General features: G+C 49.5%; 1 protein-coding gene across 3 annotated transcripts in view; it reads left to right on the top strand.

The window, feature by feature from the left end:
* FAM131A (family with sequence similarity 131 member A) overlaps nucleotides 1-14,527 on the top strand; it is a 49,679-nt gene that overhangs the window by 16,305 nt on the left and 18,847 nt on the right. For all 3 annotated transcript variants that reach the window (XM_076061317.1, XM_032946889.2, XM_076061310.1), the window contains exons 3-4: nucleotides 10,854-11,041; nucleotides 12,866-12,959. In XM_076061317.1, the coding sequence (XP_075917432.1) occupies nucleotides 10,854-11,041; nucleotides 12,866-12,959 (282 nt within the window). The remainder of the gene's footprint in view (nucleotides 1-10,853; nucleotides 11,042-12,865; nucleotides 12,960-14,527) is intronic.

The following is a 14,527-nucleotide window of genomic DNA, read 5'->3' as shown; positions in this document are numbered from 1 at the left end:
GAAATAAGTTACCTGGAGTATGGAAGGCGAGGACATGAAATGAAGGGGTCTACAAACATTACATTGGTGACATACTGAGATAGTAACAGGCACGCGCTTATTGCCCGCGCTCCATCCAGTTACTGAGGGGTTGCGCAATCAGAGGGGAGGCTGAGCTCGTCGCTGCCTCACCTCTCGTCTCTTCCTGTATTTGTAGCGGAGCTTCGCAAATTTGAGCGATTTTGACTCTGAAAATGACTGGCATCGTACAGAAATGACATTTATAGCACAGATCAGTGGAGAAATCTTAATGTTTCTTCAATTTGATTTTGTTTCACTTTTAGTAACAGCTATTTTCATTGGAGTATGACAGGTGAGGCTCTGCCTCCCCTGCCTCCCCTGACCGCACGTCCCTGCTGTACTCGATGTGATCACTGGGGAGAGCGCATGGTGGCAAAGCGGTTCGCACACTGCACTATGAACCTAATGGCCTGAGCCCAATTCATCAGCGGTGGGTGACTGATATCTAAACTGCTCCTCAGCAATCCTCACTGACCAGTTTGGTGAAGTATGGTCAAAGAGCACGTATGATTGACAAATATCTAGAGGCCCTTGTTCATCCAGCAGTCTTGAAACTTAACTGTTTTAATTAATTGGTATTCACTAAAGAAATACATTGAATGTGTTTATTTTATTAATGTAAGGGGAATGTGGGGGGGTTGGAAGTATTTGAAAATCTTGACATTTCAGAGCCACCCCCTCCTCCTTGCTCTCCCTGCCCCTTGGGAAGTTTCTAGGCCTGCAAAGGGCTGTTGTGCATGTAGTTGCTACTGTATCGTTTTGACTGGCCATCGAACAAAGATGGTCACCGCATCGCGCGCTTTCAGACGCGCTTCTGCGGCCGTCTGGAACGCTCTTCCTTCCGATATTAGGCAGCCGCTGGAGCGATGCACTTTCAAATCATCTCGATCGAAAAAACAAATTTCCTTAGAACTGCTTTTTGTCTTTAGCTTGTTGTCCAACTAGCACGGTTGGCTACGTACGGCGCGAAAGAAGTTAAACAGACACACTAACGTCGTGCACCTGCCGTGGCATGTCGCGATTTCAGTAAAATGGTGCATTCACAGCCGTGGATAACAGTGGCACTGCCATGTACGGGACGTCCGTGCTCTCCTGGCGAGGCGTGATGCTCTTGCTGACGGTGGAAGACCGTGGCGACGGAGCGACTGTAGCGCAACCGATAAATGAAACCCGACCCATACGTGTGTTGAGAAACCACCTGCTGAAGCAACGACCTCAGCTCTCCGAGGACAAGCCACCCTCACTCGCGGAGCAGCGGGCGGCGAGACTGACGATGCTTACACAGGCGTGGGGTTGGTAAGGGCAGACTACCCGCCGGGTGGCAAATTTGATGACCCGGCAGCAGCGCCCAGCGCGGCCTCACAAAAACACCGTTCCACACGGTCGTGTTTCAGGTGAAGTCGGAGACACAGCGGGGGGGAGGGGGGGCGGCTGTCGGCCTGATGTGGGGCGCGATTAAACAACGAGCCAAGTGAGATTGTCTGGTGACGGCGTGTGGCGAGGGGGAACGTGGAGGAAAGGTTCGTGTTCGGTGAAGTTTAAGGAACGACGGTGAGAGGTAGACAGAGAATCGGACGGATACTTTTGTAAATTGTCACCGAGAGGACAGTATGGCGATGTTATATCAAGCGTCCAAGTTTGCACAGCGTGGAGTGGCTTCATAATCGAGGCAACAGCTACTCCGGTATTGAGTAGAGCGACAGACAGAGGTGGCTGATACCATATCGGGGCACTGAGCCTGTGACGCTAAGAGCCTGAGTTTGAATCTGGGTTTCAGCCACTCGTGGTGACACTGGTGTCCCCGCACGTACAGAGATGATGGTCTCACCCCGGTCACCAATGATTGTACACAAAAACAAAACCCCACCGTGTTGAATTAGATTTTTTTTCCTAATTTGGTTTAATCCAGATCCAAAAAATTGTGTGTGTAAGTTTTAGTAATGTGTGACGGACACCTCTGTGTCAGGTGAGAACATGCTGTATTTGACACGGCTCTCTGCAAGAGTTCTAAATGGAAATGGCTTTATCTCATGGTTAACCAGACGTCGATAGGACAGTTTGGAATATAATTAAGGTGAGTACAAACTATATATAATACAGCCCTTTGTAAATCTACTGCTGGATTAAACCCTCTCCATGCATTTCGGCGATTTTGGCAATTGCCTCACACTGGTCAGTGCAGGTTTGGCAAAGGTAACGACCCATGACTGATTCAGACATCACTTGCCACCAAAGTTAGGCATGGCCAGGAATTAAACTCAGGATACCGGGTTAATGGTGAAATTGCGCTAACCACTTTGCCAGCAATGACTCAATTATTCATTAATTTTTTTCTGAATATGACGGAGGGAGGAGTGGATGAGAGTGGAATATTTTCATGCAGTTATCGGACACTGCACGCTAAAAGCTTTTACCCTCCGTGGGGACAAATAATCCGGGTGGATGGCACAGCAGTTCAAGCGCACGCCTCCCAGTCGGTAAAGTGTGAGTTCACATCCCGACCATGGGACGATTCCGTCTTTCATCCACCCTCGGTTAATACAATTGATACCAGTTTGTGATAAGTAGACTAACTCCACCCTTGGTCAATACAATTGATACCAGTTTGTGGTAAGTAGACTAACTCCACCCTTGGTCAATACAATTGATACCAGTTTGTGGTAAGTAGACTAACTCCACCCTTGGTCAATACAATTGATACCAGTTTGTGGTAAGTAGACAATAGTGGAACATCTTAACATCCATTATTTTCGTCTCCCCCCTCCGAACATAGATGGACTCGTCCATCTGAACAAACTGTCAAATCGCTATCCGTGGTGCTAACGTTAAAATAAAACCCGCCACTTTTTTCAAATTTTCTTGCTGTGGTTTTCACACCTGATGATGATTGCTTGTGTTGCAGTCGAAACGTCCTGAGAATTTTATTGTTTAATATTTTTATTATTTTATTGTTTCCCTTCTACGTGACTTTACCGAAAGAACCAAGAATATGAATCCCTGCAGTCACGAAAGCTTTCAATCAAAATCTTAACACCTGTTTTATTTCCAGTAAGGACTCACCCCACCCCCCAACGTATAAATGTGGAATTCCCACCAATCGCAGGGTTATAAATGTGAGACGATCATTGCGGTGACGAGAGGAGTGCCTCAGTGGCAAGATGTTAACTACATCACCTGGTATACAGAAGGTCGTGGGTTTGATCCCGACCCTGACGCCTGTCAGTTTAACACGTAGGCTGTCGTGACCAATATCGTCCATAATAGAAGGGGTTTTTTTTGGGATGAGATCGCGTAAATATATAAATGCCATTAAACCCTTACTAGTTGGCTGTGTCGGGTGGTGGCGGGTTTAACGACACATTTATATATTTACGTAACCTGACGCCTGTATATTTGGCATTTGCATGTTCTCCACATTGTCGCGTCCATTTCTCCGGGTCCTCCGGTTTTTCCCTCCACGTTTATAATCAACATGCGTTCGTAGTATATGACTGCGATACATTTCCGCACGCTTATAAACTACTTGGTTGAGCTATAATTTGCTTTAATAGCTACATAGCTCAGTGGGCCTTACCTGTAAAAAAAAGAGTTTGGTTTAGTTTATGAATTCAATTAGCCAGGGCTGCTTAAACTCAGGACCTCAGTGGGTCGTGGCTCAGTGTCCCAATATGGAAAGCACCACCGTGAGAGCCGCCTACTTCCTTGGCTTTAAACTAGGTGCTGGCTCATTGCCTTGACATGGGCATCAACCCTTGAACCTACACCCTTAGCGGCGATGGCTCAGTTCCCAGATAGGGGCCGTCATCCTCCTGAGAGACACCCAACCTCAGGGCTTGAACCCAGTATCCCAAAGGAGTCTGGCCCGTGACCTCACTACCACGACCCACGGGCCAGAGGGACCCAGAGGTGCCGGGCTACGATGAAGAAAGAAGGATGGACAGGAGGCCGAGTTTCATTTCTTGGAGCAGGGCCCATGCCAATCGCGCAACGCTGCGGGGTCTGGCTTATTTTAAAGCGCATAGCTCCAGTGGCTTCCTAATGTCGGAAGGAAGAGCGTTCCAGACGGCAGCAGACGCGCATCTTGATAGCGTGCGATCGGCTAGGGCCCAGATCCTCGGGGGTGTTTGCTGTGCACCCTGACAAAGGTGTGAATGCACGAGGAGAGCGTGCGAGGGCCGGACAGAGACGGAGACCAGCCGCCTAAATTTCACCGACATTGTAATTCCATTACCCTCTTGTGTTCACATGACGGAAGGGCGCATGCCAAACACCTGCTTGCGGCAGGTGGGGGAATTAGCAGAGATAATTTTCAGCATAAATGGTTGCTTACGAATGTGATAATTGGGCTCGTTACAGCCCATGACGTAATTATAGCAGACAGGGTCTGGTCACCATGGGAGGAAGCGTATAATTGCATAGAATGGATTGTACATCCAATGAAGGCCTCCGGGTCTTCTTGTGTCAGCAGCATTTAAATGTACGCGTTAAACATGGTCTTAAAAATAACTTCGGGGTTTTTTTTCACTACATGTCGTTAGTCCCAGCTCTGAGAATTACAAAATATTCAGATTGATAGGCATGCGACGAACACTCCCTTAAGAGCATGTAAAGGTGTGTCCCTTGTGTGGAGAATTTTGTTATACTTACTTATACAGTGGAGCCACGCAGTCTTACAATGAATTTTTAAGGAGGGTCCTGCTACCGCTGCTACATTGGAGTTTTATCAGGAGCGGAGCCAGGATTTTGACTTTGGGGGGGGCTGACTTCAATATTCTGAGATATCCAGTGTTGATGTTTTCCAATGGGCGCCACAAATGTATAAAACAAATTTTATTGGATTTGAACGCGTAGTTCATTAATAGGTCGGAGCCGCTGACGTGGCTAATAAGTTCGATAAGTTCTAAAGGCTGCCGCTCAAGCAGCCTGCAGGGCAGCACGAGGTGGCAGCCTGCAGGGCAGCACACAAGGTGGGAGCCTGCAGGGCAGCACAAGGTGGCAGCCTGCAGGGCAGCACAAGGTGGCAGCCTGCAGGGCAGCACAAGGTCGGAGCCTGCAGGGCAGCACACAAGGTGGCAGCCTGCAGGGCAGCACAAGGTGGCAGCCTGCAGGGCAGCACACAAGGTGGCAGCCAGCAGGGCAGCACAAGGTGGCAGCCTGCAGGGCAGCACACAAGGTAGCAGCCTGCAGGGCAGCACAAGGTGACAGCCTGCAGGGCAGCAGCACAAGGTGGCAGCCTGCAGGGCAGTACAAGGTGACAGCACAAGGTGGCAGCCTGCAGGGCAGCAGCACAAGGTGGCAGCCTGCAGGGCAGTACAAGGTGACAGCACGAGGTGGCAGCCTGCAGGGCAGCACAAGGTGGCAGCCTGCAGGGCAGCAGCACAAGGTGGCAGCCTGCAGGGCAGTACAAGGTGACAGCACGAGGTGGCAGCCTGCAGGGCAGCACAAGGTGGCAGCCTGCAGGGCAGCACACAAGGTGGCAGCCTGCAGGGCAGCACAAGGTGGCAGCCTGCAGCATTTTGTAGCAGCCGGATATCCGGTTATCCGACTTTCCCAAAATTTCAGGGGGTGCTTAACCCCCCCCAGCCCCCCTGTGGCTCCGCCCCTGGTTTTTATCTTCAGATGTTTTCAGCCAATTAATGATGAGCTGTCTTTATTATACACGTGGGAGGAAACCGGAGCACCCGGAGAAAACCTCATGCCCTCGCGTGTGCGGTGAACATTCTACAAACGTGCAGATGGAAACAGATGGAGATGAGGCGTCTTGACGTGGCTGTCGAATGACTGCTGTAGTTTTGTGATGCCATTTTGCGGGGGGGGGGGGGGCGTTCTCCAACAAAGTCGTGCACCGCTCGTTGCGAACTGGATGTGCATCGTGGTCCCATGCAATGACACTAACAGCATAATTGAAATTCAGTTGCTAAACACACCAAGGTGTAATTGCATACGGGGACGGAGAAAGACACCCAGGTCCAGTGCTCGAACACACACCCTCAGTGCAGCTGGCTATGGCACGGACATCAGCCCCGTTGAAAGGGACAGACGCCCCCACCTCCTGGGTTGGAACCGCTGGACCACTCAGATGCACAGGCTCAGCGTTATAACACCGCAGGCATTAGCCCCATGATAGACACCCAGGATTTGGCTCAGTATGGTACAGCACTCCGACAAGCATCCTGTCCTCAGGGACACCCTGGCCTCACCCTGGCCTCACGCGTTTAACATTCTCCGACACATACTCTTTGGTTCTTTCGGTAAAGTCACGTAGGCAGAAAAAAATAATAGATCACGACGTTGCGATCGAAACGTCGTGATCTATTTTTATTTTTCTACCTCCGTGACTTTACCGAAAGAACCAAAGAGTATGAATTCCTGCAGTCACGAAAGCTTCAAATCAAGAACTCTCCTACACGTTTGTCCATTGCCCCAACATGATAATCGCCCATACTCTTTGGTTCCATTGGGTAAAGTCACGTAGGTGAAAATAAAATAACAAAAAATCACGACGTTTCGGCCACAACACGAGCGGCCTTCATCAGGTGAAGGGACGAGACTGTCTGGAGGACAGCGCTGGAGTGAGAGAAGCCACGCTTAGATCACGACCTTTAAGCTGTGTGAGAAGAAAAACACAAAGCGCCTTGACAAAGGAATTATCATATAATTTAGCATTGAAATGGCTCATTGAAATAGCTAAGTTAAAGTATACACATCCGCAGAGGCACCCCTTGACAAAGGAATTAGCATATAATTTAGCATTGAAATGGCTCATTGAAATAGCTAAGTTAAAGTATACACATCCGCAGAGGCACCCCTTGACAAAGGAATTAGCATAGAATTTAGCATTGAAATAGCTGAGTGATTAGCTAGTAACTGGTCACAGAAATAGCTATGTTAAAGTCAGAGCATATACATTCACCGAGGCACCTAGTACTCATCAAACAGGAGAATTTAGCGAAACACAACCACGCTCAGACAGCGGACCTTTAAACTGTGTGCAAGCAAACAAGGTGTTCTGACAAAGAAATTAGCATAAAAATTAGCATTTGATTGGCGGATTTTAGGAAAGAGGTGGTGTACGTGCCGGTGGACTTGCCGTTTGGCGCGGGGGGGGGGGGGGAATTTACCTATTGATGGTGTGAAAAGGGAATTTATAAGATCTGCAAAAGTTTGGGGTACCACTACTTGAAAAAATATACTGTACCATTGAAATTAGTTTAATATTTAGTTCGATTTAGAACATCTTTCCAATAGTTGCTTAATTTGAAACCATCCTCTCGGTTGAAATTGTGTCTGTGTTTTTAGATCTGAATTGCTTCATGAACAAATCTCTGATAAAAGCCCGTGGGTTTGCAAAGAACCTTGGTATCAGAGAAAATTATATCGTGATCCCCCACAGCGTTGTAACAGTGATCAGCCACGGCAGAAGAATTCGTTTTGCCGTGTTTCAAATCTGATTTGTGCTCGCGAATTCGGTCAGAGACATGTCGTTTTGTCTCCCCGATATAGCAATCACCGCAGGTACAACTCAATTTGAAAACCCCGGGGTACTGTAAATCAGGAATGACATCCTTCACGGATGGGATCAGATCACGAATTTTGTGTACTGTATTGAACCGGACCTGAATCTTGTGTTTGTTTAGAATTTTGGAAATCTTTTTAGTAACGCCTGCTATATATGGAAGTGTGATGGTTTTGACCGGAGTATCAAGTGGTTGTTTCTGTATGGAGGGAGAAACAGCCATTTCAATGCTAAATTATATGTTTATTCCTTTGTCAAGGCGCTTTGTGTTTTCTTCTCACACAGCTTAAAGGTCGTGATCTAAGCGTGGCTTCTCTCACTCTAGCGCTGTCCTCCAGACAGTCTCGTCCCTTCACCTGATGAAGGCCGCTTGTGTTGTGGCCGAAACGTCGTGATTTTTTGTTATTTTATTTTCACCTACGTGACTTTACCCAATAGAACCAAAGAGTATGGATCCTAGCAGTCACGAAAGCTTTAAATCTAGAAATGATAATCGCCCCTCCGAACCTTTGACCCGGCGGGACTTTGATTAATTCGCTGACTCCGTAAGAGGCTACGCACAGCTCAATTACGCGTCCTTATACAACCCCGCCATCACCGTCACCTCGCGACATGCCTGACAGTTCGGGGAGGTTTTGTTGGTGGTGGTGGTGTTGTTGTTGTTGCCGTCGTTGTAAATTTCCGAACCGGGACACTTCATGACCGATTTTGACGCCCGGCAAAATTTACGTCGCCGAGGGCAAGGGCCGTCGTCTCACGGGGGCAAGGGCCCTGCGCGGGCGGAGGAAGGGCCGCTTGTGGGTTTTTTTTCCATTCGCCACCACAACCACCACCACCGATGTGACTGCCGCTGGCTTGCTGCTGGAGCGTGGTCTAAAAATAACGCCCGTGCCTTGGACGAGGCAAGGGCGATGCTGCCGCGCAATTAACAGCAGTCGAAGCCTCTCTCCCTCTCTCTCCCTCCCACTCCCCTCTCTCTCTCTTTTTCTTTTTTTATTCTTCTTTTTTTCTATGGTGTGATTATCCACATTGTACAGACAAGAGATTCTTCCTTCTCTAAGTTGTAGTCTTCCATATTGGCCCTCGTGACGATGGAGATACACGTTTCAATAATATTCCGCATCACAAGCCATCTGCCAATTGGCGTACTGCGAACACCGAATTTATGGCTGGGTGAACCTAAGGGAGCGACTTCAACCTGGAAGTAACTCAGTATTTCTGCGTGAAGTTCATTTCTACAAATCGGTAAATTTCTAAAGAGCCATGTCACTCACATGAGTATCACAAGTTTTTCAAATCCTACCAGCATCGATTTGCGTGAAAGTTACAAAGTAATGTGTATAAAAGGAAACTCGCAAAACGTTGCATCTTCGCGGTTGAGCTGTCTCATAACGCCAAAACGCTACTCTCTCTCCCTCCCTCCCGCCGGTGGAGCGGACCGCGAGCGTCAGCGCGCGTCGTGAACGCGCCCCGCGTTGCCCTTGAGAGAGCGGGGGAGTCGTGATGTGAGTGCCCTCTCTCTCGGGGAGCGGTGGCGCGGCGGTTAGCGCGCTGCGCCATGAACCCCACCCCGACTTCGATCCCCGCTCACGGCCACCAACAAACAGTGACGATTATCCGAAGCGGTCCTTGGCCTCCCCCCCGAGGTCAACTTGGCTTCGATTGAGTACCCGGTGTGCTGTGTAAACATCGGCACGAGGGAGACAAAAGCGGATGGGCATGGTGCTGACCGCTCACTCCCCGCCCCCGCCCCCCCCCCCCCATATGGGCCGTTCTGGCCGTCGTAGGGGCTTATCGATAACAGCACTTGCCCCAACAGTGTCTTAAGGCTACACGGGGGATCTTTGTCTTTGGGCTCTCTCGGGGAGCGGTGGCACGGTGGTTGGCGTGCTGGGCTATGAACCCGCGAGCGAACCCGAGTTCGATTCCCGCTCACGGACGATGTTCGTGGTGAATATCTGAACCGGTTCTGGCACTTCCGCAGATGGGCTCAGCCTTAAAACCCCTGTCATTCCGTCCATCATAGGTGCTCGCCAACAGCACTTGCTCCAACAGCCTGAGAAGGCTATACAGGGATCTTTGTGCGTAGAACTGACACCACCACCCAACCCATGGGCCTCATTTGCCCTTACTTGTCATTCGCTGGCATCGCCCTCGTGCCCTGGTGGTCTCTTACTCGAGCCGTCTGTTTGTGTTCCCCGCAATTATGGCAGCGTGCTCCAAATGCGCTATCGGCTTTATGTCGTGAGGCATTTCCATTGATAACTCGGTGCTCCACGTCGAGCCAGAGAACAGCCGTCGTTTCTCTTAAAACGGGTCCCTTGGCACACACATGCACACACCAGGTGCCACGCATTCTGTATGACCTGGGACCTGGCAGTGTGTTTAATGCTCAGCGTTGTAATTGGCCAAGCAGGCGACAAGGGCCATATATATATACACGAGTAGTGGTTCCACTTTATTTGTGTGGCCAGTGACGCTGAATTAATGTCTGTGATAAACACTTGAAATAAGTGGGGTTATCGAGTTATCTGCTCTCGTTGACCATGTAAATAAATCGGTACTGTGGAACCCAAGTATTTTTGCTACTTGAGGTTGTACCGATTTCTGGTCTGGCGCGTGGACCAATTAGTGGCTCGGCTGATCGATGACGAGCTCGCCACCTTTGTGAACTTTAGTTTGGTTCGCTTCATTGTGACCGTTATTTATCCGAACTTTAGGGGATTCACTTTGCTACATGCCCTGCTGCAGATGAATGTTCCTTTCGTGGCAATCAAAACCGATACAGTATTTTCTTGCAATTCTGAGAGATGGTATTCTGTCACTGCATAGCGTGCTATAAGATGGTGCTTCTGCGGCCGTCTGGAACGCTCTTCCTTCCGATATTGAGAAGCCACTGGAGCTATACACTTCAAAATCTAGATTGAAGATTCACTTTTTAGAAATACTTTTTGTGTTTTAGTTTGTTGTCCTTCCCCCGCACCTCCGAATAGTACGGATGGCCACATACGGCGCGAAAGAAGTTGAACATACACACAGTAGGGAGCGGTAATTCAGTGGCTAGCATGCTGCTGTTATACAAACCCGGCGAATGGACATCAACATTAATGGCGAATATCTCCCATGCCGACGCAGCCTTAAAACGAGTGCCCGGGTGCGGTGCGTGAACGTCAGCATTTTGTGCAGACGAAGTCGTCCGTGCAGCGCGTCGGCCACACCAACCCATTACGCGTGCCGCTGGGGCGTATGCACGTTGTTGTTGTTGCCCCCTGATCAGTGAAGGCGGAGGCGCTGCGCGAGTGGCCCCACAAGAACAATGGGCCAGGGAGCGGAGGAGGGAGCAGCGTGAGCGTCCCTGGAAGCAGCGCGGGGGTGCAGGGAGGCCTGGCGAGAGGGGACCTGGGGAGCTGCAGTTCGGAGACGAGCGGGCCGAGCGCCCCCGCCCTCTCGGGCAACACCAGCGAGGTGAACGTAACCCCAACGCCGGGCTGGCTCTTTTTTTTGTTGTTGCATCCGCGAAGCGATTTTTCCCTCGCGCTGCCCTCTGGCTGCCCGCTGCTTCTCAGCTGTAAGATTATTTTTTTCGTTTTCGTTTTCAGGAAAGGCCCACTGAGCTATATATAGCTGCTCTTTATTATTTTGCAGGAGCGACCTGCCCGCAAACGGTAGTTCCAACGAAGTAGCTTGTCGTCGTGTGGAAATTTGTGGCAGCCAAACACTCCAAACGCATGTGGACTCTAAATGCGGTGGGGAAAAAACGGAGGACCCAGAGAGAAAAATCCACGTGACCACGGGGAGAGAGATACATCCAAACTCAAAATATGCAGCAGGTGTCACAGTTGTGATCGAACCCACGACCACCTGTATACCAGGCGAGGTATTTAACATCCCCACACCGTGGCAAACCCAGCTGTGGATGTTACCACCAGACAGTTCGGACAATGCAGGCTGCACACAGTGTCGCTCGCATGAGAGACGGGCAAGCAAGCGGATCTTAAGAGCCGCGCACCGCAGAGCTCAGTGCAAAATGTGTCAACGGTGGGGTGTTAGAAGACCCGCCATAAATCACCCATCGTCATCATTCGTAATAAGAAAAAATTGTGCAGGCCGAAACACCGCAAGTTTTAAATAACGCACAGAGACGCGTGCAAAATGCACTATCGGCCCTTGTTGTGTTGTCCAAAAATCCATCAGCAGTTCCTGACGGGCAGCATCATGCCCCTCTTGGTTGATGTCACCATCAAGATAAACTGGACCCAATGTGACCAACCGAGAGGCAGCAGCGAGGCAGATATAGACGACAACTGTAGAACGGTTTCGGTCTTGTTGGGACTCATCAGTACAGCATCGTCAGTCACCAAAGCTGCAGAGAGCACGATGCATATACACACAGAGAGCAGACAGCACAATGTACACACAGCAGATCAAACGGCCAATTGTAAACATAATAGACCAGACAATGGGCTGTACACACACATGACACATGCGACAACAAACTGTGTATGTACAGCATACGAGATGGACATAGCAAGCAGACCTGTACGCAGCAGCTCAGGTGGCAGGCTGTAAGCACAGCAAGAAAGACCAGCAGGACGGATGTTCAATTTTAAACAGCATGCAGACTATGAAGTAGATTGTACACCAAACAACATTCCACTTATGTACAATTTCCTGCCTATGTGTTTGTACGATCACTCCTGTGTCCACGTGTGTCCACGTGTTAGCGCGCTGTGCCACAAACCCGGCGACCCGAGTTTGATTCCCGCTCAGTCCTGGGCCTCAAATGAGCAACTGGTGTGATACTCTTTGGTTCTATTGGGTAAAGTCACGTAGGTAAAAAATAAAATAACAAAAATCACGACGTTTCGGCCACAACACAAGCGGCCTTCATCAGGTGAAGGGACGAGACTGTCTGGAGGACAGCGCTGGAGTGAAAAAAGCCACGCTCAGATCACGACCTTTAAGCTTGCAGAAGCTTTGTCCCTTCACCTGATGAAGGCCGCTTGTGTTGTGGCCGAAACGTCGTGATTTTTGTTATTTTATTTTTTACCTACGTGACTTTACCCAATAGAACCAAAGAGTATGGATCCTTGCAGTCACGAAAGCTTCAAATCTAGAACTGGTGTGATGTGTAAACATCGCCGCTTGGGAGACAAAGGCGGCCGGGCGTGGTGCTGGCCACCCAGCCCCTCGTGTCCCGTGTCGGCCTTCATAGGTGCTCGCGAGCGGCACTGTTAAAGGCTCAACGGGGTGGGGATCTTTGTATTTCTGTGCGCACACGTTTCTCAGGCTTCCGTTGAGGACACCACGCAGATCCTGCCCAGGGTTCGGAGGTCACGAACTCTCACCGGCATTACAGCGTTGGCCAGGTCGTCCATCACAGGTGAGGAGGCCACACGGCTGGCCGGCTGGGGCTGTGGCGTGGCTCAACGACGGCAATCGACGGGGCCGTGACCGGCGGTTGCCCCGGTTAAACGCTGACAGCGCCATTAAGCGTTAAAAGAACTGTGCGAGACGTCCGCTTGCCCGTGGACGTGAATTCGTTCATCAATTGGGATTACAGTAGTTGCTGTGCAACTACTGCAGACTGTCTGTGAAACATAGCAGCGCCTTCCTTGGTGATAGCTTGCACAATTACAGCTGCTGCCAAACGATGATGGCGTGAATGCCACATGGGCAGTACTGGCTATGTACAGTGCGAAAGATGTTCAACATACATACATAATTTTTCATTATTATATCTCTCTCTTCTCCCTATCTTATCCATGAACACCCCACTGCTGGGCAAGTCCTCTGCCAATATATTTAGCTCTTCACAGACTCTTGGCACCACCATCTAGCACGCTCCTCCAAATCTTCGATTGCCTCTTCCTGCCATCTAATTTTGCTGTCTGCCTCTCTTTCCCCTGCCCTCCCACTGGCCTCCTTCCTGTTGTTCATGCCGCTTTATTCTTGTACTCTGATTAGTCGTCTTCTGTCGAATGTGAATGGCAACATTTACGAGGGCAGATCGAGCTCTGATACCCATTCAAGAGCATCGTCGGACACGTATTGACTTCTCGTCGTCCTGCCGGCCAAACCGATTGTCAGGGGCGACTGTTGACGGCGAATTTCATTGCGTGAAGTTCGCTCACAGCTGCAGCCTCGGATCGTCTGGCAATCATCGCCACTCGTGCATCAGATGCGATGGACATCGCCCATGGGAGGTGCCGATGTGGTTTATGATCGCCCACTGCCACCGGCAGAGGGATGATGGGGTGCTTTGGATGATGGGGCTTCAGTAAAAGCATTATGAGTGGTGTCCTGGAGGCTTATTCTGGGTTAGAGATGATGAGCCAGCACTGCTGAGACCATGGGTTGAATAGGCACATAACTGTGAGTATACTAAACAAATTATTTAGTGATACTAGCATTTTATTTGTCATATAGAAGGGTCATTTCCTGAATTGTTATGTATTATATATAGTTTTTCTCTTTTAAAGCAGTGTTTTTTTACGGATGTGTTGAGTTTTTTTTCCGATTGGTGGTCTCAGCCCGGTCACAAATCTCCCCTCCACAATATTATTATTTTTCACTTCACCAATCCACACTGACGACCATGGTGAAGTATGGTCAAACAACCCCCATGACTGACAAGGTTTTGGGAGACCTTCGTTTGGGAGTGGCTTTACAAAAGCCTTGACAGCTGTTTATGATTAAACTAATCTGCACGATGATGACATTATCCTTCAAGTGTCTAGTGGCAGTAAACTTCAGGAAACGTTGGAATAACTTAATAAAGACGGCTGGCTGCAAAGTTGGCCTCAGGATAATTCCGATCGAGAAAACTAAAGTTCACGCTCAACGAAATCGCTAAATAACCAGAGACATCTGTCGGAGAGGCACGGGATCACACCGATGAGACCAAGAGGCGGTGAAGAGCAAGCCTGGAGTGCTTTTGGAGTAAAACTG

The sequence above is a fragment of the Petromyzon marinus genome, chromosome 5 (genome assembly GCF_048934315.1).
Source record: "Petromyzon marinus isolate PM22_M1 ecotype Great Lakes invasive population chromosome 5, UKy_Petmar_22M1.pri1.0, whole genome shotgun sequence".
Classification (NCBI taxonomy): Eukaryota; Metazoa; Chordata; class Hyperoartia; order Petromyzontiformes; family Petromyzontidae; genus Petromyzon; species Petromyzon marinus.
The sequence above is the reverse complement of the archived record's forward strand: the minus strand, read 5'-3'. Positions and strand labels throughout refer to the sequence as shown.